Genomic DNA, 24,783 nt, shown 5'->3' with positions numbered 1-24,783 from the left:
GCGCACTCGAGCTCCAGCGCCCAAGCCCGAACATCTCGTCTCAACCTTCCCCAGTCATGTCTGGAGCGGGAGGCAAGTGGATGACCTCCTCCGTTGCGGAGGAGCACATCGAAAGACTGCGCAGCGCCGGCTACCTGTCCGGCGACATCGCGCACCGGCTGCCCGACGAGGGGCAGCTCATCCCCACCCCCAGGCCCCATGAGAGGGTCGTTTTTCTTCCCCACTTCCTCCGCGGACTGGGCTTTCCACTTCACCCTTTTGTCCGGGGGCTCATGTTCTACTACGGCCTGGATTTCCATGATCTGGCGCCGAACTTCATCCTCAACATCTCGGCGTTTATCATCGTGTGCGAGGCCTTCCTCTGCATCCAGCCCCACTCCGGCTTGTGGCTCAAGACCTTCAATGTCAAGCCGAAGGTAGTGAAGGGCACTCAAGCGGAGTGCGGAGGCGCCATGTTGGGCAAGATGCCCAACGTCCTTTGGTTCGAAGGGGCCTTCGTGGAATCCGTCAAGGGGTGGCAATCGGGGTGGTTCTATATCACCGAGCCGCGCGACCCTACGTGGGCGGCGGCCCCCGAGTTCAGATCTGGTATCCCCATGCAGCTCACCTCCTGGAAAGAGAAGGGCTTGCTGTGGGGTAGTTCGCAGGAGCTGACGGGACTCCAAGCCTGTATCCAGAAGCTGGTGAAGAAGCTCAGGCTGGTTAACGTGGTCCAAGTCATGCTCGTCCGCCGGATTCTCCCATGCCAGGAGCGGGCATTCAATCTGTGGGAGTTCAATCCGGAACAGCACCAGGCGCTGAGCGGGCTCTTCGACACGACGTACGAAGGCGCCTGGAGGGTGCTGTTTAAGGGCGCCGAAGCCCCCGCATCCGCGACTGAAGATCGCGGATTTCGCTCGCAGCGCCAAGCCGACGAGGTAAGTGATTCTACCCCTTTACGGGACACTTGCTTTTCATAGTTTGACTCTATGCGGGTTTTAATTTCTCCTTTTCCTTTGACAGGACTAGATGAGGAAGGCGGAGCAGATTATCTGCCCGGCTCCTATGCCAGAAAACCCAGTAGACGCCCATCTAGCGAGGCTGCTGGTTCCGGCACTGCACATGGTGCCGGAGAAGAAGGCCAAGAAGGAGGCCACAGGTGCTCGAAAGAGTTCCCGTTTTCAGGTGTCCGACGACTCCGGGGCGGACTCCTCCCCCAAAAACGAGGAGGAGAAAGAGGACTCTCTCCCAGAGGAGGGAGAGAGGAAGAGGAAGGCTTCCCCAACAGGGGAGGCCGAAGGGTCCAAGAGGGGAAGGACTATTCCCCCGGACAGCTCCGCCAACATCAATGTTGGCGAGGAAGAATGGCCTTCAAGGGCCAGGCCTCCGGCGAGATCGTAAGTATGCGGATTCCGGAATGATTTATAATTTCTTTTTTTGCATCACATAGTGTCATTCTGATGCCACATGCTGCCTGTAGTCCGGCTAATGATGATCTCCCCGCTTCATCGAGCGGGTCGTTGGCTCCGTCGGATGTAGACTCCATCCCGACCGCCTCCACCCCTCGCGACACCAAGGACGCCGAGGTGGGATCCCAAGAAGGGACCCATCAGGGGAAGGCTCCGGAGGCGCCACAAGGCGGCCTCCCGGACTTTGCGCCGGACTCCACATTAGAACCCGCAGTGGTTCCGGAGTCCGGCCGGCGGCCCCTTCGCACGAAGGGCAAGACCGTGACGCTGGCAGCTTCCGTCCAACTGGAGGCGCCGGACAATTTGTTGGAGGCACTGCAGAGCGCTTCCATCGAGGAAGAACACCGCACTATTATGAGTGCGGTGATTCAGAAGGTACAGCTTGCCAAGAGCGGGCTAATCGAAGCCTGCAGTAGCCTTCTATCAGGCTTTGAGGTAAGAAGATAAAAATATGCAATGTAATAGCGCATAGACAGTAGCCCCTGATGCTCGGTTCAGTGTTCGGAAAGAAAAGCCGGACCGAGGATCTGAAAAAAAGAAGATATACGCAGGGTTGCTAAAAAATTATGTCAATATGGGTTGCAGGCTGCGCTGCTGACCTCTGCCGCCCTGACTGCGGAGGTCGATGCTTTGAAGCAGGAGCTCGAGCGATCCGAGCAAGAGCTCGGCCGCGCCAAGAAGCAGCTCCAGGACAAAGAAGGTGAGTAACACCACTTTGAACTTGTACCTTACAGAAAAGGATTTAGGTTGCAACAAAAAATAACAAGGATAACATGGGTACTGCAGGGGCCACGAACGAGGTGGCGACCCTGAAGGAGGCCGTGTCCGCGACCGAACGCAATGCGGCCGCGGAACGGGCAGAGCGAGAAAAGCAGGAGGCGCGGGTGGCGGTGGTTTGGCAAGAGCTCCAGGCTCTCATGGAAAAGCATGAGAGTTTGGAGCGTGACTCAAAGACTCGAGAGTCCGAGCTTGCCTCGGCTCTCGAAAGTGCCAAAACTTCCAAGGCTGATGCCCATAAGTCCCTTCAGGAGATTGAGTTGGTGAGGAAGATAGCGGCGGGTAAGGCATTTTTCATGCAAAGCAAGCATGTGAATGTAAATTACGTGTTACTTACCCGAATTCGGAGCTCTCCAGGGGCGTTTGCAGATCTGCCTGGCAGCGTGTCTGATGCCGCCGCATTCTACCGAGCCGAGGAGGGGAGCTCAACGGAGAAGGTCTTCTGATCTCAGTATGCTGAGGCCGGCCATCCGGTGCCCCCTAGCGACCAGCTGAAGCAGCTGGTCGAGCTCCACAAGGTGGCCGAGCAGGCCATGAAGGGCCTCATAGTCCGGCTGTGGCCTGGAGAGGCCATGCCTGGGAGCTATTTCGGCCTCGTGCGACGGTTGGTGGATGCGTGCCCCTGGGTGGAGGTTATCAAGCGCTCCTCCTGTATTGAAGGTGCTCGTCGGGCCCTTGCCCGCGCAAAGGTGCATTGGGGCAAGCTGGATGCGGAGAAGCTAATCACTGACGCGCCACCAGCGGGCAAGGAATATCGTACGCCCGAGATGTACTATAAGACTGTCTGAAGGGTGCCCGCAAGATTGCGGATGAGTGCCCCAGGGATGTAATTATTGAGTAAATTCACAATGTGTTATCCTGTGCGCTGAAAACTTTGTTCATATGCGCTAAGCAACGCTTGTTAATTTAAAATATTACCTTCTGTGCGGCCGTTTATTAAATCTGAGAGATGGCAAGTCGTCGGCTTCAGCCCCATGCCACGAGTGCTGGGGTGTTCGGGATAAACTTGAGCACTCTTGTTCCCATTTTTGGGTCCATCTAGGGAGGCGCTCAACACAACGAACAAGGCAACCGGACTTATAGTGCTTGAACACTCTCACTTAGCCATAGAATTTTATAATTTTAAATTTTGGCGAAGCCCCTAGTATTCGGAAGACCGAATTCGGGGCGCTATCCACACCTTCGTCGGACATTATCCGGTACTTCGCTCTAAGCAGCGTAGGTCTTTAAGGACCCGAAAAGACCTCTCGAACAGCGACCAGTCTCTCGCCTTATCATGACAGTTAGTTTTAGCTTTCTCCACTGAGGCGTTAACCCGGCTCAACCGGGGCGCAATCGCAGTGGTTCTCCCAGTGCTACCTTAGCCAATAAAACGGAACGTAAGGTGCCAAACTTGGGAGCCGGGCAAACCCAACTATTGACCCAAGACATGATTCGGAGCCGATTCATATAATGCTATAAGTTCGGGGTGCCGCACTTGTGAAAGTGTTCGGACTTTATCACACCATAATGCGGGGAACATAAGCCCCTGGTGTATTTGGCCGTACCAAAATGTATGGATGCAACATGTCGTAAATGAACATATATATATAAGGTAATGCAATTATGGGCAAAAAGTGCTGCATTTTATTCGAGAAGATATGCTATGACTGCGGAATGATACAAATAGTGCGGAAAGCAAGGGATTGGACGAATTAAAGGCGTCTCCCTCCAGGGGTAGGCCGCGGAATGGTGTATTTAACAAATTTAATGCTCGTAATGGAGACCACCTGAGTGTTTGTCGCAACCTTTGTCCCTCCCTGGCTGTTGCATCATGAGTTCGACAGGTTCGCCGCCGGACAGAGTTCTGTATAAAAAAGAGAGAAATAAAAGATAAAAAGAGTGACACACTTGGGAGCCCCTGGTGTGGTCGAACCGCACTCTGGGTCTGTTGTGGTTGTGCCTCTCCCCCTATGCCCATGGTATCTCCAGGGCATAATTATGTACGCGGAGAGTTTGTCTTACAATTGTGCGAGGGCTGGGGTTGAGGCCGCATTGCTACGCGTGCTCGGAACGTGCCAGGTGGTCTTGGTTGATGTTGCTCCGGGCGCGTTTGGCCGTGTCCGGTCGTTTAACGGCCGGACTCGAAAATTGCCTTAAAAGGCTGCTCTGTACTTGTGCCGCGAGAGCCGCTGTATGTTCCTCCATTCAGAGGGAGCGTTCCGTGTTTCCATTGACCGTGATGACTCCGCGAGGGCCTGGCATCTTGAGCTTAAGATATGCATAATGCGGCACCGCGTTGAATTTTGCGAATGCGGTTCGTCCGAGCAGAGCGTGATAGCCACTGTGGAACGGGACTATGTCAAAGATTAACTCCTCGCTTCGGAAATTATCCGGGGATCCGGAGACCACTTCCAGTGTGACTGAGCCTGTACAACTGGCCTCGACACCTGGTATGACGCCTTTGAAGGTTGTCTTTGTAGGTTTAATCCTTGAAGGATCTATGCCCATCTTGCGCACTGTATCCTGATAAAGCAGGTTCAGGCTACTGCCGCCGTCCATCAGGACTCTCGTGAGGTGAAATCCATCGACGATTGGGTCTAAAACCAATGCGGCGAATCCGCCATGGCGGATACTGGTCGGATGGTCTCTTCGATCTAAAGTGATCGGGCAAGAGGACCATGGGTTGAATTTCGGGGCGACTGGCTCCATCGCGTATACGTCCCTTAGTGCACGCTTCCGCTCCCTCTTGGGTATATGCGTTGCGTATATCATGTTTACGGTCCGAACTTGAGGGGGGAATCCCTTTTGTCCTCTGTTGTTCGGCGGCCGGGTCTCTTCCTCGTCATCGTTGTGTAGCCCCTTGTCATTGTTTTCGGCGATTAATTTGCCTGCCTGCTTGAATACCCAACAATCTCTGTTGGTGTGGTTAGCTGGCTTTTCGGGGGTTCCATGTATTTTACAGGAGCGGTCGAGTATTCGGTACAAATTGGACGGGCCCAGAGTGGTTCTTTTGAATGGCTTCTTCCGTTGACCGGGCTTGGAGTCTCGGAATCCGGTGTTGACTGCCGTATCCTCATTGCTGTCGCCGTTAATGCAGCGTTTGTTTTTGTTTCGACGCGACCTGCCATTGCGGTCCTTGGTATCCGGACTGCCAGCATTTTTGCTGAGGTTGTTGTTGCGAGCTAGCCAGCTATCCTCTCCCGCACAGAAGCGGGCCATGAGTGATGTGAGGGCTGCCATGGATTTCGGCTTCTCCTGTCCTAGGTGTCGGGCCAGCCACTCGTCGCGGATGTTATGTTTGAAGGCAGCGAGGGCCTCTGCATTCGGAGAGTCGACGATTTGATTTTTCTTTGTTAAGAACCGTGTCCAGAATTGCCTGGCCGATTCGTCTGGCTGCTGGATTATGTGGCTTAGGTCATCTGCGTCCGGTGGTCGCACATACGTGCCCTGGAAATTGTCGAGGAATGCGGCTTCCAGGTCTTCCCAGCATCCAATTGACTCTGCAGGCAAGCTGTTAAGCCAATGCCGAGCTGGTCCTTTAAGCTTGAGCGGGAGATATTTGATGGCGTGAAGATTGTCGCCGCGGGCCATATGTATATGCAGGAGATAATCCTCAATCCAAACTGCGGGGTCTGTTGTGCCATCGTAGGATTCGATATTAACGGGTTTAAACCCTTCAGGGATTTGATGATCCATTACTTCGTCAGTGAAGCATAGTGGGTGTGTGGCGCCTCTGTATTGAGCAATATCGCGACGTAGCTCGAGAGAGCGTTGTCTGCTGTGTTCGGCCCGGCCGGAGTAGTTGTATCCGGCGCGACGGTATTCGTCGTGGGTCTTGGGGCGCCCACGTGATCCATAGATAGATCTGGATTGTCTTGCCTTGTCCTCCAATATATCCCGCAAGTCCGGCCCGTTCCCCCGTGGCTTCATGCTTTTTGAGCGATGCCGGGGTACGGTTTTGGTGGAGGGCTTGCATGCCTCTCTGTCGCGGCCACGAGGTGGTCGGTCTGCCGTATTGTGCGCTGGTGATGCAGGTTTGTACGCTTCCTCCTCTAGTCGGGGGAGCAACTTGCATTTTGGGTAACTTTTGGAGGGGCGTTCGAGTTCATACTCTTCGGCCGCGAGGACCTCGGTCCATCTGTCGGCTAACAGGTTTTGATCAGTTTGAAGCTGTTGCTGCTTTTTCTTTAGGCTGTTTGCCATGGCCATTAGCCTGCGCCTGAAACGCTCTTGTTCGACGGGGTCCTCAGGCACGACGAATTCGTCGTCGTCGAGGCTTGCCTCGTCTCCGGAGGGAGGTAAGTAATTATCATCCTCGACCTCTTCGTCTGCCGCCCTCTCGTGAGGGCTTGCTTCTGCCTCCTCCTGCGTTGGATCGTGCTGGAGGGGGTTGTCTTCGGCACTTTCTGGGGTGTTATTATCTCCTGTGCCGGAATCTCTATTCTTGCTGTGGCGGGATTTAGAGCGGCGCCACTGACGTCGGCACTTGGGCTGTTTCTTTAAGGAATCGGCCTCCGTTGCTTCTTCGCCGTCCCCATCTTTTGGGGTGTCCACCATGTATATGTCGTATGACGAGGTGGTCTTCCAGTGTCCTGTAGGCACTGGTTCTTGATAGTCTCCGGCATCGTCGTCCATACTGTCGATGTCTTCGGAGTCGTAGTCGAGTACGTCGGTTAGATCGTCTACGGTGGCTACGAAGTGGGTGGTGGGTGGGCTCTGAATTTCTTCGTCGTCCGCGTCCCAACCATCCTGGCCGTAGTTCGGCTAGGGCTCTCCGGATAGCGAGAGATGCTTCAGCGAATTTAAGATATCGCCAAAGGGTGAGTGCTGAAAGATGTCCGCGGCGGTGAATTCCATGATCGGCGCCCAATCGGATTCGACTGGCAGGGGCGCAGGAGGTTCGGAGTCCGGCAGAGAGTCCGGCACCTCGGGGTCATGAGCTTTATGCGAGACAAGGTAAGTGTTCGGCTCCATCGCCGTAGAAGTTGCAGCTCCCGAGGCGGTGTCCAGCCATCCGTCCTCGATCTGAGCGATCGGCTCCAGACTATGGGTCGGAGCGGATTCGTGTGCGGCCTCCAAGGTGATGTCCGGCGGCAGAGTTAGGTCGTGCCCATCGTGACAGCGCGGCACGCTCGGCTGTGGCTCAGATCCATCGAAGATCAAGTCCCCGCGGATATCGGCCGTGAAGTTTAGGCTTCCAAACCTGACCTGACGGCCAGGGGCGTAGCTTTCGATCTGCTCCATATGGCCAAGTGAGTTTGCCCGCAGTGCGAAGCCGCCGAATACGAAGATCTGTCCGGGGAGAAAAAGTCTCACCCAGGACTGCGTCGTTGTCGATTGAAGAGGCCATCAAGCCTATCGGTGACGAGACAGAGGAACTCTCAATGAAAGCACCAATGTCAGTGTCAAAACCGGCGGATCTCGGGTAGGGGGTCCCGAACTGTGCGTCTAGGCGGATGGTAACAGGAGACAAGGGACACGATGTTTTACCCAGGTTCGGGCCCTCTTGATGGAGGTAAAACCCTACGTCCTGCTTGATTGATATTGATATTGTGGATGTTTACAAGAGTGGATCTACCACGAGATCAAGGAGGCTAAACCCTAGAAGCTAGCCTATGGTATGATTGTAATGGTTGTTGTTGTTGTGTCCTACGGACTAGAGCCATTCGATTTATATAGACACCGGAGAGGGCTAGGGTTACATAGAGTCGGTTACAATGGTAGGAGATCTACTTATCCGTATCGCCAAGCTTGCCTTCCACGCCAAGGAAAGTCCCATCCGGACACGGGACAAAGTCTTCAATCTTGTATCTTCATAGTCTTGGAGTCCGGTCGATGATGATAGTCTGGCCGATGATAGTTTGGCTGATGATGGTAGTCCGGCTATCCGGACACCCCCTAATCCAAGACTCCCTCAGCCGCGCTACTGATAAGCATTAGCTGTAGCGCCGTATCAGTAGCGCGGCCACCCGCGCTACTGCTAGACTTTTCCCTAGTAGTGATTGCTTGAGTTTGTTCCTCTACATCATGTCATCTTACTTAAAGCGTTATTCTATTCTTCATGAACTTAATACTCTAGATGCAGGCAGGAGTCGGTCGATGTGTGGAGTAATAGTAGTAAATACAGGCAGGAGTCGGTATACTTGACACGGACGTGATGCCTATATTTCATAATCATTGCCTTGGATGTCGTCATAACTTTGCACTTTTTTATCAATTGCTCGACGGTAATTTGTTCACCCACTGTATTATTTGCCTTCATGAGAGAAGCCTCTAGTGAAACCTATGGCCCCCAGGTCTATTTTCCATCATATTAGTTTCTGATCTACTATTTTGCAATCTTTTACTTTCAGATCTATAAACCAAAAAATCTAAAAATATTTTATCTTTTGTTTATCTATCTCTATCAGATCTCACTTTTGCAAGTGAAGGCGAAGGGATTGACAACCTCTTTATCGTGTTGGGTGCAAATTGTTTGATTGTTTGTGCAGGTATTGGTGGCTTGTGTGTTGTCTCCTACTGGATTGATACCTTGGTTCTCTCACTGAGGGAAATACTTATCTCTACTTTGCTGCATCACCCTTTCCCCTTCAAGAGAAAAATCAACGCCAAGCTCAAGAAGTAGCACTCCCCGACGTGCTTCTGAAACAAGGGGGTCGGCGCCCGTTATCGCTCTATTGAGGTCGACGGCGACGCACTCAGCGCAGACAATGACACCGGTGTTTTTGCATAATTTTCCAGTTTTAAATTTTTCTGCAACATTACCTATGTTACAAAAGTTCTCCCACCACATCACCATTGATGCAAAAAAGGTGAAGACGGGAAAAAAATTCTACAGCATGGCCTATGTTGCAAAGAAAAAAAATCCCGCAACACAACCTATGTTGCAAAGAAAAAAACTGCGACATAACCTATGTTTCCGCAACAAGATCTTTGTTGCAAAGTAGTAAGACTTTAGGTAGGTCGCTTGATTGTGTCAGATCCCACAACTCGCGAGGTGCCGAGATGTAGTAGCCCCAAAGAGAAAACATATTTGTAGAAGAAGGGAGGAGGAGAGAATATTTGCCCTTGGTTTCAACTTTCACCTAGGACGTGTTTGGTTGCCTGCATGAGGCCCAACCAGGCCCACGCGAAAATAAAACGGGTTGTTTGGTTGACTGCATACATTGTTGGGTCTGCATAGCATGAAACTTAAAGGACCTCTAGGCCTGGCTTGCTGGAAACGCTCAGATCGGGAGTTTCTTGCGAGCCAGGCCGAGGCGAGCGCAAGCGACCGGGCCCTTGCAGAGTGGAGATGGGAGGGATGCGAGGTGATTACCCGAGGTCTTCCTCAACCTCCAGTAAGCTTCTCTCTAATCTCCTCTCTTTCTTGCCCCTCTTATCTACACAACGGTGCTTCGATTCGAGGTAAGCTCTACATGAAAAAGATGCACCTCGATGCTACGGTTTCATTCAGGCGATCGGTTCATAGTTTCGTCGGCGGGAAGTTTTTTATTTCGTGTTCACGTTTGGAGCTATTCTGGACGAATTTTGTCAGATTCGTCGCGCACGAACGATCATTTGAAAATTCCTTTCACCAGCAGCCTAATCTCGCAGTTCCGCACAACAGTCCTGTTGTAAGTTTTTGGCTTCGACGATCGTAGCTTCATCTCTCCTTGAATAGCAGTCTAGTGCACTCACGCCGCCATGTCTAGCTCCTCTGTCCTCTGCTCAGAGCCCTCCTATTCGTCCCTCTCGACGCCGACGCCCTTCCCCTTGATCTCCTTGCCCGCGTCCTACTACACTAGAGTCGTTTTCAGCGTCGCTCATCTCGTCCTACTCTGTGATGTCCTCCTACTGCACTGACGATGCAATGGCGCGCACACTGCAGTTCGCCGCGCCGCCGACGGGTTTGATAATCTTGGCCTCCTCTCTCTCGTCCCTCTATGCTGGAGTTGTTTTCGGCGTCGATCATCTCGGCCTATTCTCTCGTCTTACTGCACAGACGATACCATGGCGCGAGCACTGCATTCTCCTCTTCTGTCCACTGTCTTTGCGCGAGCACCGCAACTAGTTCGTCGACGGTGTCGCTCGTCGTGCCGCCGACGGGGTCGCTCGCCCACGACTCCATGCTCGTCATGTCGACACGGCGCCACGACCACTATCCACCGCAGTCGCCATGGTCCGGCGCACACTCATTTCTTTTCCCCCTTCCTCTGCTAGCTCTTAACCCTGTGTGCTAAGTGCAAGTACTAGCTCTTAATCATACCACATGCGGCCAACCAAATAGTGTGTAGTTGTATGCGACGAGACAATGCAGGCAACCAAACAACGTGCCAAAGTTGATCCCCTAATGCAGGAAGTTCATATGCAGACAACCAAACAACTTGCAGATGTTATATATGAGGTTGTTTTTTCAGAGCCAGGCTGAGTAGAAAGGGTATGCAGCGCATGTACCGTAGCCTAGCCGATGGCAACCAAACACGCCTCTATTTTTCACTGTAACTTTTTTCACCGCATATTTTCTCTCGCTCCCACTCCCAGCAGCTGCCCCCTTCGCCCTCCCGGTCTCTGCTTTCGCCCCCAACTTCGCTCGAGTCCAACCCCCAGCTGCCACCCCGCCCAGTTGCTGTTGCGCAGCCTCCTTCCTCTAGTCTCCCCTCCTCTCCCCCTTTTGCCATCTCCAACCTAATCCTTCTCTTCTCGCCTGTCTGCCTGACGGATTCCAAAGGGCTCGCTCATTCGGGGGAAAAGCTGTTCGCAGTGACTCCCAATCTCATCCATTTCTTGTCTGTTCCAGGTGAGAAAGAACCTTTCCTTTTTTTTCCGAGAACCCTCACTCCGTTGCCTAGAGATGGATTTTGGTGGTCTGGTTCTCGTTCTTGATCACCGCTCCTAAAAGAATGCGTTCGTCTGATTCTGATAACTGCAGTTTATATCCTGTTTATAGGTTTGCTTCCTGATTTGTTGATTAATTACTTGTCCTGGCGACTGCCCCAAATCTGTACCTGTTGTTTGTGGATGATATTTGTGCCTTGTGAATTTTGACCATGGAGCTGGTCAGAATAAACTGTTTTGTTCCAATCGCTGCCAGCAGAATATCATCTCTTCTACCTGGAAAATTGAACACTGCAGGATAATTAAAATGATTTTTGGTGTTGACAAAGTTATTATGCTTACCTTTTGTGAGCTCTAATGTTCCCGTTCTCTTTTCTTAAAATCAAATCTTGTGAGTTTTGGTTCTGCTCTCGAGTAATTGTCGACAAACTGTATTCTCTTGGTTCTGAACTTCTGATGATGTAAAAAGGCACTATTTTTAGTAGAAATTGTACATATTTCGTTATATTTCTTTAAAGGAACTATTTAGGGTCATCTTTTTTGTGAAGCTGCAAGTTGGGTGTGTGCATTTTGCTTTCTCTCTTCTCTAGTGGAATATAAACTTTAACATTATCTGATCATTACCTGCAGTAATCTGTGGAATTTTGTGTCTTTAAAGGCAATCCAGGGTCTGGTCCTGAGCTGTCGGGGCTCCATGTCTAAGTGGGAACCTGTCACATTTGAGGAATCTCTTAGCTTTGTTAAGAGGGTTAAGGTGAGAAATTTTATTAATGAAACTTTGAACCATGCTTCCTCGCAAAATGATAATAGTATAAAAAGACTTGCAGTGTGACTTGCGAATCTTCTCGGTGTTCATAGACAGGGCACTATGAGTATGTTTGGTTCATGGCCAAAATATACTCTGCCAATAATCGGCCCTGGTAATATTTGGCCAATGTCTGTATGGTTTCCACTTTTTTGGAATACACATGTCCCTTTAGTTGCCGTGGTACAATTCTTTTGCTTAAATTGGCCGAATCCCGAGCAAGAAAATTCTTGTAACCAAATTCTTGTAAGGTAGACTTAGGATCAAACCAACAAACCCTATCTTTAGTATTAGCTGCTTGGATATTGCATTTCTGTCATAACAGTGTTATATCCGTAATAGGGATGCAAAAGCACATGCTTCATATTCTAAATATTTGGCGAAAAAAATAGTGTTCTTAATATTGGCAAAAAAATTGTGGAGTGAGAGACAGTTCTCGCCTAGACTCTAGAGTACTGTTCATTGTCTAGAGTGCATACCAAGAAACTTTCTTGTGTCCTCCTTCTCAATGATTTGGTGTCCTGTGTGCCTTGCAAGTTGTCAGCAATTAATTGAAACTGTTCATGCTTCCCTTTTCTCAAAAGAAAAGGTTGTCAGCAATCATTGGTGTACATAGATTGAGTCCATGCTTGCCAGCAAAGCACAATGCAAATATGTATTTCCCTCTTCAGATCACCTGCGTTGGAGCTAATTTTTTACTGAGAAAAAGAAAGATTTAATCAAACAAAATAACAAAATATCTTACTCCATGCATGATGTATTCCTCACTTGATTTATGGCTGTAATATTTATTTTTATACTGTATCTGTCTGAGGTCATCAGACTTGATACCTTTCACATAAATATGTTCTTTGTGTCTTGGGTTTTTACTTTCTGCATTGCTGTAAGTTTGAGTTGATCTAGCACATATGCTGGGAATCTGGCGAGAACAAGCTGTATTCCACTGAGTAACTGGCAGTTGTGGTTTGAAATATTTGTGATGTAGGCTGCAGAATGAAATGCTTAGGTAGATCTTTGGGTTTTGACCCTTCCCCGGACCCTGCGCAAGCAGGAGCTACGTGCACCGGGCTGCCCTATATGTGCGACTAGCCAAGAAACATTGGTTTTTGTGCATGTATGACAACAAAACTCACGTTTTATGAAATTTCACAAAGCAATTTCTTTATAAGGAAAATTTAGTGTATATGAATTGACAAAAATAAAAACACACACGATTGCTTTGGAGAAACTTGGATGTGGGAAAGGGTTCAGATAAAGGAATTTTAGTGAAGCTAAATGTCTATGTCGTGTGTAACTGTTCTGCATGGACAGTTTCTAGTAACGCACAGTATCCATCAGGTCGCTTAGTGTAGCAATCATTTCTTACGGTCACATAACTTCTGAACACTTCACTGTGAAAAAAATTGCCTTTATCAAATTTTCTTGCACTCTTGTATTTGGCTGACCTAAGCCTGGAGTCAATTGATATGTTCCACTACTAGGACTTCTTGATGTTTCTTTGGGCGTGTGGAATATAACATCTGAAATAAATGACCATCAGGGGGTCGAAGTGAGCCTAAATCACTTGGTTGTGTGAGTTGATGCACGATCCCACCACATCGATTCAAGTCCTCACAAACTCGAATGTGGGTTCCTATTTGTTATACTATATGGGCTTCTCTAACATCTTTCCTTACCAAAATAAAAATCATGGCTGTTGCATGCATATTGTGCTCCTGTCTCATATTTGATCGAACCAACTCTTTGGTACAAAAACACTTCAATTCAATTAAGTCAAGCCTTTAACTTACATTGCATCATGTCTTCTATACAGGCTCGTGACTACTTGTTATACCTGTCGCTGCTCAATGTGCTCACCCGGAGTGATCAGATCCCTCTGGAAGCTTACAACGAGGTACTACCACAATCGCGACCCACCTCTTACCCGCATCCAATAGTAATCTGTAGCCTGTCGGTTCATGATAAATCCAACTAGTCTGATCCATCCTGCTCGAACTGCAGCTTTTACTTCTTTTCCGGGATCACGGAGATCTGCTAGAGGAGCTAGGGAAGTTCAGACCCCTCCCCTCTTTCCCAAGCACTGTGTACAGCTACAACACAATCTGGATGTTCATATTCCTGATGCCCTTTCTGCTCCTGAGCCTTCTCCTCGCGTTTGAGAAGCCGTTGGATAGCTTCCTTCTCCGATAACCTGTTGCGAGCTAAAGATCAGCACTACGATGAAAATGACCAGACACGGAATGCGTGCACGGACTGCTGTCTTGTGATATCCCCTCAGAGCCCATTGCCTTATCGGTGCTTTTGTGATCATGTTCATCCTTTTGTGATCCGCCCGCATAACGGTGCGCGGATAGTATCTCTGAATCCCTTGGAAGGACAGGCTAAATCGATTGTTTTGGCTTGTTCAAGACAAACTTCAGTGTACAATTGAGAAACTAAATGAAAGAGTTTAGTTTTACATGCAATATTTTGCAAAGTAAAACTAGTTGTAGTACATGAGTAACAGCGGAATTGTGTAACATAATAGGAAATGCTACACATGCGACTGATTTCCTGTTCAATTGATGGTAACGGCGCAGGATGGCAAATGTTTAATTCATATCAGTTTCTGCTATATCATGGTCAGCCATGGTAAGTTTGAGACCATCCAGGCAGGTGCTTTCATCTGCATGCTGCTGTTGCAGCTGTGCATCAGGCGCAGGAAGCAGCACAGCTCCTCAGCGGCATGGACCTGAAAGAAGTTCGTCGCATCTTTCTTTCTTGCCGTGATCAGCCATCGATTCTTACAGAAGGTTGGTAAGAAAGGCGACATAAAATTCCCTTCGATAGGCAGCATGGCGATGATGCCTTGGAGTTTTCCTGCATAAGCATGTTTGGTGCTGTGGACCTGGAACTGGAAGAAAACCAAGCATTCTCTTTCCCTGCAATAGTTCTGCAGTTCTGTTGATGCAGGTGAAAACTAGTTCCCATTGATCAGATGTATGTAATGGATATCCCATCATTCAGTGAAGATCCATCTTTTGCTTTGGAAGATGGTTTCTTCTGATTTTCTCTGAAACAGTGGATATACACTAGCATTATTTGTGAAACTTTTGATATAAGTAGATCACACAGCGAGAAGATCAGAATATGCCACAGGTTTACCAAAACCTTTTAGAGAGACATCTGAGTACACAAGGAGTCCTAAGCTGATAGTTCTGTATTCTTAAAGTAGAAAATTAATTATAGCTTATAAAGAAGTAAATCTGGCAAAAAGATATATTAATTTCCACAACAAACCTCATCTGGTAAAACTATTATAAAAAAGAAGTACCACCTGAAATAATGATCAACATATGTACATGACATCAATGTGAACAAATGATCACCAAATCAACAGGCCCTACCCCAAAATTGAACACCAACATCCTAACTAGACACACTAATATACACATCATTCATACTGTCATCTAGGACCAGAGAGCCGCACTGCTGAAAGCAGAGCCTCACTGTTGTAGTCCGACATACCCGACGACATGCCCTCCTCGCTGCTCGATTTGAGGGCATTCGCATAGAGCCTATATCCGATCTGTGAGGATATCGGTGGCTGGGGCACGTCGCAGACGCACTCGAGCATCTGGACCACCTTCGACATGGACGGTCTCTGGTAGAAATCCTCCTGGATGCACCACAGAGCAACCTTGATCGCGATTTCCAGTCGCTCATCCTTGTCGTTGTACATCAGCTTGGCGTCAAGGATCTCGCGAAGATCGCCCTCCTCCAGCTTCTTGAAAGCGAAGGACGGGAAATGGGCCTTTTCTGAGCCTTCCACGGGGTCAAAGTTTTTCCTCCCGCTGATAATCTCAAGCAGAACCATCCCGTAGCTGTATACGTCGCTCTTCTCTGAGATGGCGTAGTTGGTGATCCACTCGGGCGCGAGGTAGCCCCGCGTGCCTCTCATCGTCGTGAAAACATGGCTCTGCTCCCTGCTCATCAACTTGGCAAGGCCAAAGTCAGATACCTTCACAAGGAAGTTGTCATCAAGCAGGAAATTCTCAGGCTTGATGTCGCAATGAATGATCTTCGATTCACAGTCTTGATGGAGGTATGCCAATCCCTTTGCTGCTCCAAGTGCAATATTAAACCTTGTATCCCAGTCCAAAAGGGGATCATCCTCCTTGGTACGGAAGATCCACCTTTCAAGTGACCCTTTCGCCATGTATTCATATGCAAGAAGCCTGTGTGAATCCTCAGCACAGAAGCCTCGGAGTTTAACTAGATGGATGTGGTGGATGCTGCCAATTATTGTCACCTCGGAGCGGAACTCTTTCCTCCCTTGACCTATTCCCTCCAGCTTCTTTACAGCGATGCGACTGCCATCTGGGAGTGTTCCCAGATATACAGATCCAAATCCTCCTTGGCCAAGCTTGTTAGAGAAGTTGTTTGTTGCATCCTGGAGCTCCCTGTAAGTGAACCGCACTGGTGCTCCAGATATTGTCTGCAGATATCCATCGTCCTCCGATGAACCAGCCTCATCTTGTGAGGACGGAGGATACCTCTTCCTCCTATAAATGAAGAAACCGACATAAATGAGGCCACCGATGACAGCCAAAGTTCCGACTATAATGACAACAATAATGATATTGTGGTTTCCACCGCCACTGCCACTCCCAGCTTGCCCTGAGCCACTGCTAGATACCTTGATGAAAGATGAAAAATTAGTTTTATTTCCACCTTCCTGCTGCAAGCTACCAATCTGGTCAAAAATGAAGCAATTGCCTGTTTTTTGGTCAAAGAACACGGCGATGCATGAGCAATTTCCCATGCAAGTATTCTTGCAACCTGTGATGTTTGTCTTAGCCACAGGTGAGGTGAAGCTCGTACCGATATATTCAACTCCACTTTCCAGTTGAGCCAGCTGAAACGCCTCTTTTGATTTACAAGATGATGTGAGACCAGGGTCACAGTTTGGAGAGGAGCCGAGGACTGAAGGGCATTGGCATCCTGTCCCACTATTGCAAATAGAGTATGGTTTGCAGTGGGTTGGCGTGTCACACGAGTCTTGTGGGATTGGGGTTGGCAGATTAGTCTTGCCATTCGCACTCTGCAGCATATAGAAGGCGATCGACCCATCCTCACCGAGGACAGCAGCTAAAGTGGTGTTGGCATCACCCTGCTGCGTTATGACGAACTGTGATAGAAGAGACCCTGATTTATCATAGAAGTACCAAGAAGTTGCATTGAGACTCGCAGAGTAGATGGCGCCATCCTTGTTAACGATCAGCCTATTATCCTGCAGTGCGGACCAGTATGGTTGGGGGTTCTGGAAGCCTGCGTACAACATCATGTCCCCGGATTTGATTTGAAGTGTATGTGTCATGTTCTTTTCGGTGGAATGGCTCACAAGTGTCATACCATCACTGAAGCTTTGGCCAGACAGAAGTGTGTTTGTTGGATAGCTGAAACTCTGCCACAGAGGAGAAGAGCTATCTTCGCCGAGCACTACAAGATTGCCGGAGTCCAGCAGCTGCATAGAGGAGGCTTTGCCAGAGATATTGGCAGTCCAGACACTGGAGCCTGCAGACTGCAGGTAGGCCTTGCCATCCTTGTCAAACTCAAAGCTATCCGAATGCAAAACAGGAGAGTTAGCATTCGCAGTCCAGATGACGGTATTGGTGCCCAGGTGGAGCACTTGAAGAAGGTAGGATGTGCTCTCTGACGCACTGCTGCTGGCAAAACCAAAGCCAAACACCGATCCATTAGAGAGCAGAAATATTCCATTGTTATCAATGTAATCCATTTCTGAGCCACTGAACCCTGGCAGGAGAACGTGTTTCTGAATACTGCCGCTGCATATTATCCAGAGGTTGGGTAACACAAGCATCCACAGCATAATGAAGCATAATGAAGAGCCGCGACGTTTGCTCCGTGCATTCATGTGTATGAAAGGTGAGCTCTTCCAGTTGGCAGTCTTCAAAAACCATCCAGTCATTAACGTCCTCTGAAATGTTCGCAAGACAATTAGAATCTCAGTGGGTATAGGAAATAGTAGTTTCATATGCAATAGAGCAAAATTAGATATTGAATTGCTGGTGGGCAGTCTCCATATTGTAACAGCTGTAGGTGGAAAATTCCACTAACAACTGTTCTAGCAAGGTGGAAAATTCCACTAACAATTGTTCTAGCACAGGTGACAAAATGTCTTGTTACAACAACTATAGGGATTGATAACGGTTACAAGCTACGCGTATTTTCGGGGAATCCACATTTGTATGTACAAAGTAACGCAGCTATTTGATCTTGATACAGAAGCCGTGTTGCCCGGTAACTTTCTGGGAAAAGTGTAAAGCATGATAGCCCCCCTCCCCTTTTGTTCACGGAAAGAAACCAATCCACATCGTTTTCATGACTTCCAGTATGAATTAGCCAATCACGTTCGCACCGTAGCCTTTTGCACAAGAAATGAGGTGAACAAACGCTGATGGCATAGCACTCCCATGATTCAGAGTTACAAACATATGCTTTAAGGGACTTGTACCACAGGAAGAAATCATGGTACTGCTAATAAGAATGATTGGACGAGAGCTCCGTGTGGTACCTTAGGCGCGAATGATTTCTGATCGAGCTACTTGTTGGTTTCTTCAAAGCCTGTACAAACATTTGACAGGATCCTGCATCCAAAAACATACAGATAACAATAAGTAATGGGAAAGCACAGCAGTTAATATAACAACAAAAGTTGGAGAAAGGCCGGCGTTTTTCACTGAAAATGAACACAAAATGGGTAAAATATCCATCACTATCCTTATCTATTTCTGTATTCGTCTGCTTGAAACAAAGTAGAGTAGTTCTAATTAATCTGGAACAGAGTGAGGCGCGTACTAGCTAGACTTTACTAGTAAAGAACTGCGCTCCGTTAATTCTACACATTTCCATTGCGGCGAGAATTCGAGGCAGCTGAACCATGCCAGCGAGGACATCCAAGATACAAACCGGCTAACTTAACCCCATCGTCCCTTTCTTGCTTAATTCGAGCGTAATTTGACAAAACGTTCGGAGCAGAGGGCAGCCGGACGCAAAATTCGCTGGAACAAGAAAACGGCAGCTAACTGCTGGAGCAAGAGCCAAGACAAAATTCACCTCGCTTAAAAAACCACACGGAACAGAAATAGGTAAAGCAAACCAGGAAACTAGCCGAACCAGCAAGAAAGATCCGTACACGGATAGGGGAAGAGGGAGGGAGGACGGCCCGGACAGGATAAGAAAAGAGACGGGCGTGGCCACCTCACCTGAAGGAACGGGAGGACGAGGAAGAGACCGGGGGACGCGATGACCATGAAAAAGATTTGGTGGGGAGACTCGACGACGAAGAGGAGGAGGAGGCGACGGTGGTGGGGGGAGAGTGGTTGGGAGGTGGTAGCAGGCGCAGCGGGACGAATAACTACGGGCGGCGGATGACATGGGGGGTGGGGGTAGATCGATGGACGGATGGATGGGTGCAAGTGGGATGCTGCTGCTCCGTATTTTAGTCGCCTCATCTTCCTTGTTTATTTCTCTAGCTCGGTACTAGTTTAGTGCGTACGGCCACGCTGCCAGCAGCAGCAGATAGATCGGACGTCCATGAGGATATCATATCACTTGTTTACAGGATTATACATTGTGGGTGATTTGCTAGCGCATTAAATTTCGTAGATCTTGGAGATCGTGCGCGAAGGTTCAAGGCCACGCAAGTGTAAAATCTGGAGGAAAATGCGCGCGGTCACGGTTTTAAAAGCAAGGTAAACGTCAACTAGGGAGTAAAAAGTGGAACGGAGCTGCTACACCGCCTACGATTTTTGAATATACGGACGCAGATGTGTCGTAGTATAGCATCACTCAGGGTGGAATATACTCGTAGGAAGAATATAAGGGCATCTCTAACCGATCACTATGAGTGTGAGAGAAGGATTGATAGCGGATGATAAATTTCACTATTCTTCTGGCACCTAGTCGAACCCGTATAACCATTAGACGAGAACAAATTATACTTCTCGGCACCGTGAACTCATATATTTACTCGACCGCCCACCACCTTCACGTCTCCACTTCGGCCTCTCCCTTCTTACATCACCGCCGACCCTCCGTAGGACTCGCCGTGCTCCTCCCCACACCGATTTGGTCCCCTCTCACCGTCGGCGGCGCCTAAATCAGCAGATCTAGGATGGGTGTTCTACAAGTGCGAAAAGGACGGGGTGAGTGCCTATTTGTACGGTTGTACTTCGGATTCGTTGCAATTTGGAACTTATTGTTTGCTCAAAATTCTATGTAGGGTGAATGCAAGTTTAGGTATTGGGAAAAAGAGTATATTGATCTATTGATAGGGAGAAATTTGTTAGAGTGGAGACTAGAGACGACACAATGTCCAATTATGTGAAGGCGGAGAAGAATGAAGGGTGCATGCTCAAGAAGCCGATAGAGAAAAGCAACAATGTTGGCAATGAAGACATAGAGAAAGTATTAATGGGACTAGTAGGAGCAGTTAGGGCACTTGGATTTCTATTAAAGTGTCTAATTATTCTTGTAGTTTTCTTTGGATCGGTTCTCTTAGCGAAGAATTGGTGAAGTATGTAACCATATGTCCATATGTCGTTTAATAAAGTAATATAGTAGTGAATTTATTTCGATGGTCGAAAATTAAATGAATTAGACAAAAAAAATACTCCTATGAGTATTGGGGATCAGTTAGAAATGGTTAATTTTTAGAGGAGCAAAAGTACTCCTCTAAAGGATACTCGGTCGTTTACTCCTTTAAATTTTAGGGGATCGGCTAGAGTTGATCTAAACAAAGCCCTATCGTCCCCGCCCTGCGTTGCATCGTCGCCGGCGTTGCTTCCCGCGACAACTCACCGCCTCCGCCGACACCCTACTGCCTCCCTTCACCCTCGCCACCCTTCCGCCCGACTCGGAGTCGGTCACCGGTCGTTGCAGTCACAGGATTCAAGCTCAAACGCCTCCGCCGCTGCATCAATCCCATCACTGGAAAGAGGCTCGGGTCTTCTTCCTCCGAGCCTATCCATCCACTTCCGGCCATCTTGAAGCCCCCCGACCGCTAATATCTGCTCAACATCGTCGTTCGGCTGTGACACCTCAACCGCCTTTCAAGTGTTCAACGGTTTGCCTAGGTGAGTTTTTGTGTGTTTTTCATCTCATTTTTCTTTTGTGAATTGAATTGAACCGAGCCATTTCTAGTCAAGATGAAGAGGTTGAGAGAAATGATCTTCAATGACTATTCTTCAAAGGAGGAGGAGGAAGAAGAAGACGATGGACTTTGAAATGGATATTCACAATTCGGTCGTATACACATCAACCAAGATAGAGCGGAGGGCCATGCCAAGATTATGAGAGATTATTTTGATCCCAATCCTAAAGGAAATATGCCCTAGAGGCAATAATAAAGTTATTATTTATTTCCTTAATTCATGATAAATGTTTATTATTCATGCTAGAATTGTATTAACCGGAAACTTAGTACATGTGTGAATACATAGACAAAACATATAGTCCCTAGTATGCCTCTACTTGACTAGCTCGTTAATCAAAGATGGTTATGTTTCCTAACCATAGACATGTGTTGTCATTTGATGAACGGGATCACATCATTAGGAGAATGATGTGATGGACATGACCCATCCGTTAGCTTAGCATTATGATTGTGCCAGTTTCATTGCTACTGCTTTCTTCATGACTTATACAAGTTCCTCAGACTATGAGATTATGCAACTCCCGAATACCGGAGGAACACTTTGTGTGCTACCACATGTCACAAGGTAAATGGGTGATTATAAAGGTGCTCTATAGGTGTCTCCGAAGATGTTTGTTGGGTTGGCATAGATCGAGATTAGGATTGTCACTCTGTGTTTCGGAGAGGTATCTCTGGGCCCTCTCGGTAATACTCATCACTATAAGCCTTTCAAGCATTGTGACTAATGAGTTAGTTGCGGGATGAAGTATTACGGAACGAGTAAAGAGACTTGTCGGTAACGAGATTGAACTAGGTATGATGATGCCGATGATCGAATCTCAGGCAAGTAACATACCGATGACAAAGGGACCAATGTATGTTGTTATGCGGTTTGACCGATAAAGATCTTCGTAGAATACGTAGGAACCAATATGAGCATCCAGGTTCTGCCATTGGTTATTGACCGGAGACGTGTCTCGGTCATGCCTACATAGTTCTCGAACCCGTAGGGTCCACACGCTTAATGTTCGATGACGATTGGTATTATGAGTTTATGTGATATGATGTACCGAAGGTTGTTCGGAGTCCCAGATATGGTCACGAACATGATGAGGGGTCTCGAAATGGTCGAGACATAAAGATTGATATATTGGACGGCTATGTTCGGACACCGGAAGTGTTCCGGAGAAGTTTCGGATAAAACCGGAGTGCGGGAGGGTTATCGGAACCCCCCGGGGAACTAGTGGGCCTCGATGGGCCTTAGTGGAGAGAGAGAGGGGCAGTCAGAGCAGGCCGCATGCCCCCTTCCTTGAGTCTGAATAGGACAAGGAAGGGGGGGGGGCGCCCCCCTTTCCTTCCCCCTCTCCCTCTCCTTCCTTCCCCCCTCTCTCTCTTTAGGTGGAAACCTACTAGGACCTGGAGTCCTAGTAGGATTCCCCTCTTGGGGGCGCACCAAGGAGGGCCAGCCGACCTCCCCTCTCCTCCTTTATATACGGAGGAGGGGCGGCACCCCATAGACACACAAGTTGATCAAGTTGATCTTTTAGCCATGTGCGGTGCCCCCTCCATAGGTTTCCACCTCAGTCATATCGTCGTAGTGTTTAGGCAAAGCCCTGCGCCGGTAACTTCATCATCATCATCACCACGCCATCGTGCTGACGGAACTCTCCCTCGGCCTCAGCTGGATCTAGAGTTCAAGGGACGTCACCGAGCTGAACGTGTGCAGATCGCGGAGATGTCGTGCGTTCGGTACTTGATCAGTTGGATCGCGAAGACGTTTGACTACATCAACCGCATTACATAACGCTTCTGCTTTCGGTCTATGAGGGTACATGGACACACTATGCATCTCCTAGATAGATCTTGCATGATCGTAGGATTTTTTTTGAAATTACTGCGATCCCCAACAGTGACATCCGAGCCAGGTCTATGCGTAGATGTTATATGCACAAGTAGAATACAAAGAGTTGTGGGCGATAATAGTCATACTGCTTACCAGCATGTCATACTTTGATTCGGTGGTATTGTTGGATGAAGCGGCCCGGACCGACATTACATGACCGCGTTCATGAGACTGGTTCTACCGACGTGCTTATGCACATAGGTGGCTGGCGGGTGTTTGTTTCTCCAACTTGAGTTGAATCAAGTGTGGCTATGCCTGGTCCTTGTTGAAGGTTAAAACAGCACACTTGATGAAAAATCATTGTGGTTTTGATACATAGGTAAGAACGGTTCTTGCTAGAATCCCATAGCAGCCACGTAAAACTTGCAACAACAAAGTAGAGGACGTCTAACTTGTTTTTGCAGGGCTTGGTGTGATGTGATATGGTCAAGGCATGATGTGATATAAATTGTTGTAAGAGATGATCATGTTTTGTAACAAAGTTATGGGCAACTGGCAGGAGCCATATGGTTGTCGCTTTATTGTATGCAATGCAATCACCATGTAATTGTTTTACTTTATCACTAAGCGGTAGCGATAGTCGTAGTAACAATAGTTGGCGAGACGACAACAATGCTATGATGGAGATCAAGGTGTCGCGCCGGTGACGAGGGAGATCATGACGATGCTTCGGTGATGGAGATCATGAGCACAAGATGATGATGGCCATATCATGTCACATATTTTGATTGCATGTGATGTTTATCTTTTATGCATCTTATTTTGCTTAGTACGGCGGTAGCATTATAAGATGATCCCTTACTAAATTTCAAGGTACAAGTGTTCTCCCTGAGTATGCACCATTGCTATAGTTCGTCGTGCCGAGACACCATGTGATGATCGGGTGTGATAAGCTCTACATTCACATACAACGGGTGCAAGCCAGTTTTGCACACGCATAATACTTGGGTTAAACTTGAAGAGCCTATCATATGCAGATATGGCCTCGGAACACTAAGACCGAAAGGTCGAACGTGAATCATATAGTAGATATGATCAACATAGTGATGTTCACCATTGAAAACTACTCCATCTCACATGATGATCGAACATGGTTTAGTTGATTTGGATCACGTGATCACTTAGATGACCAGAGGGATGTCTATCTAAGTGGGAGTTCTTAAGTAATATGATTAATTGAACTTTAATTTATCATGAACTTAGTCCTGATAGTTATTTTGCATGTCTATGTTATTGTAGATCAATGGACCGTGCTACCGTTCCTTTGAATTTTAATGCCTTCCTAGATAAAGCTAAGTTGAAAGATGATGGCAGCAACTACACGGACTGAGTCCATAACTTGAGGATTATCCTCATTGCTGCACAGAAGAATTACGTCTTGGAAGCACCGCTAGGTGCCAAGCCTACTGCAGATGCTACTGATGATGTTAAGAACATCTGGCAGAGCAAAGCTGATGACTACTCGATAGTTCAGTGTGCCATGCTTTACGGCTTAGAATCAGGACTTCAAAGATGTTTTGAACGTCATGGAGCGTATGAGATGTTCCAAGAGTTGAAGTTAATATTTCAAGCAAATGCCCGAGTTGAGAGATATGAAGTCTCCAACAAGTTCTACAACTGCAAAATGGAGGAGAATAGTTCTGTCAGTGAATACATACTCAGAATGTTTGGGTACCATAACCACTTGACTCAGCTGAGAGTTGATCTTCCAGTTGATTGTGTCATTGACAGAGTTCTTCAATCACTGCCACCAAGCTATAAAGGCTTCGTGATGAACTATAATATGCAAGGGATGAACAAGACTATTCCCGAGCTCTTCGCAATGCTAAAAGCTGCGGAGGTAGAAATAAAA

The 24,783-nt window shown here is 48.1% G+C and overlaps 2 protein-coding genes across 3 annotated transcripts; one reads left to right on the top strand and one right to left on the bottom strand.

Moving 5' to 3' along the window:
* The first annotated feature begins 10,732 nt into the window (after positions 1-10,732).
* Positions 10,733-14,428, top strand: LOC119336336 (paired amphipathic helix protein Sin3-like 3). 2 transcript variants are annotated; one of them, XM_037608326.1, is made up of 4 exons: positions 10,733-10,986; positions 11,683-11,778; positions 13,643-13,723; positions 13,831-14,428. In XM_037608326.1, the coding sequence occupies exons 2-4, from the start codon at positions 11,719-11,721 to the stop codon at positions 14,017-14,019; spliced, it is 330 nt and encodes a 109-aa protein (XP_037464223.1). In that variant the 5' UTR covers positions 10,733-10,986; positions 11,683-11,718; the 3' UTR covers positions 14,020-14,428. The 2 variants fall into 2 exon arrangements, with proteins under 2 accessions (XP_037464223.1, XP_037464224.1); XM_037608327.1 differs by having other exon boundaries at positions 11,655-11,778.
* A 641-nt stretch (positions 14,429-15,069) lies between these two features.
* LOC119336335 (G-type lectin S-receptor-like serine/threonine-protein kinase SD2-5) lies at positions 15,070-19,308 on the bottom strand. Its single transcript, XM_037608325.1, has 3 exons — positions 19,098-19,308; positions 18,407-18,479; positions 15,070-17,809 (listed from the first exon to the last, which is right to left on the bottom strand). The coding sequence occupies exon 3, from the start codon at positions 17,798-17,800 to the stop codon at positions 15,275-15,277; it is 2,526 nt and encodes an 841-aa protein (XP_037464222.1). The 5' UTR covers positions 17,801-17,809; positions 18,407-18,479; positions 19,098-19,308; the 3' UTR covers positions 15,070-15,274.
* Between the last annotated feature and the right edge of the window lie 5,475 nt (positions 19,309-24,783).

The sequence above is a fragment of the Triticum dicoccoides genome, chromosome 7B (genome assembly GCF_002162155.2).
Source record: "Triticum dicoccoides isolate Atlit2015 ecotype Zavitan chromosome 7B, WEW_v2.0, whole genome shotgun sequence".
In the NCBI taxonomy this organism is placed as follows: Eukaryota; Viridiplantae; Streptophyta; class Magnoliopsida; order Poales; family Poaceae; genus Triticum; species Triticum dicoccoides.
Note: the sequence above shows the minus strand (reverse complement) of the source record. Positions and strands in the feature narration are given on the sequence as shown.

What these genes read in the sequence shown, in the direction of transcription:
- LOC119336335 (XM_037608325.1), bottom strand. Translation starts at nt 17,800, where the DNA reads ATGACTGGATGGTTTTTGAAGACTGCCAACTGGAAGAGCTCACCTTTC.
- LOC119336336 (XM_037608326.1), top strand. Translation starts at nt 11,719, where the DNA reads ATGTCTAAGTGGGAACCTGTCACATTTGAGGAATCTCTTAGCTTTGTT. An exon ending in GCTTTGTTAAGAGGGTTAAG is followed by an intron (nt 11,779 to 13,642) that starts GTGAGAAATTTT and finishes TCTTCTATACAG; the next exon opens with GCTCGTGACTACTTGTTATA. An exon ending in CTCTGGAAGCTTACAACGAG is followed by an intron (nt 13,724 to 13,830) that starts GTACTACCACAA and finishes CTCGAACTGCAG; the next exon opens with CTTTTACTTCTTTTCCGGGA.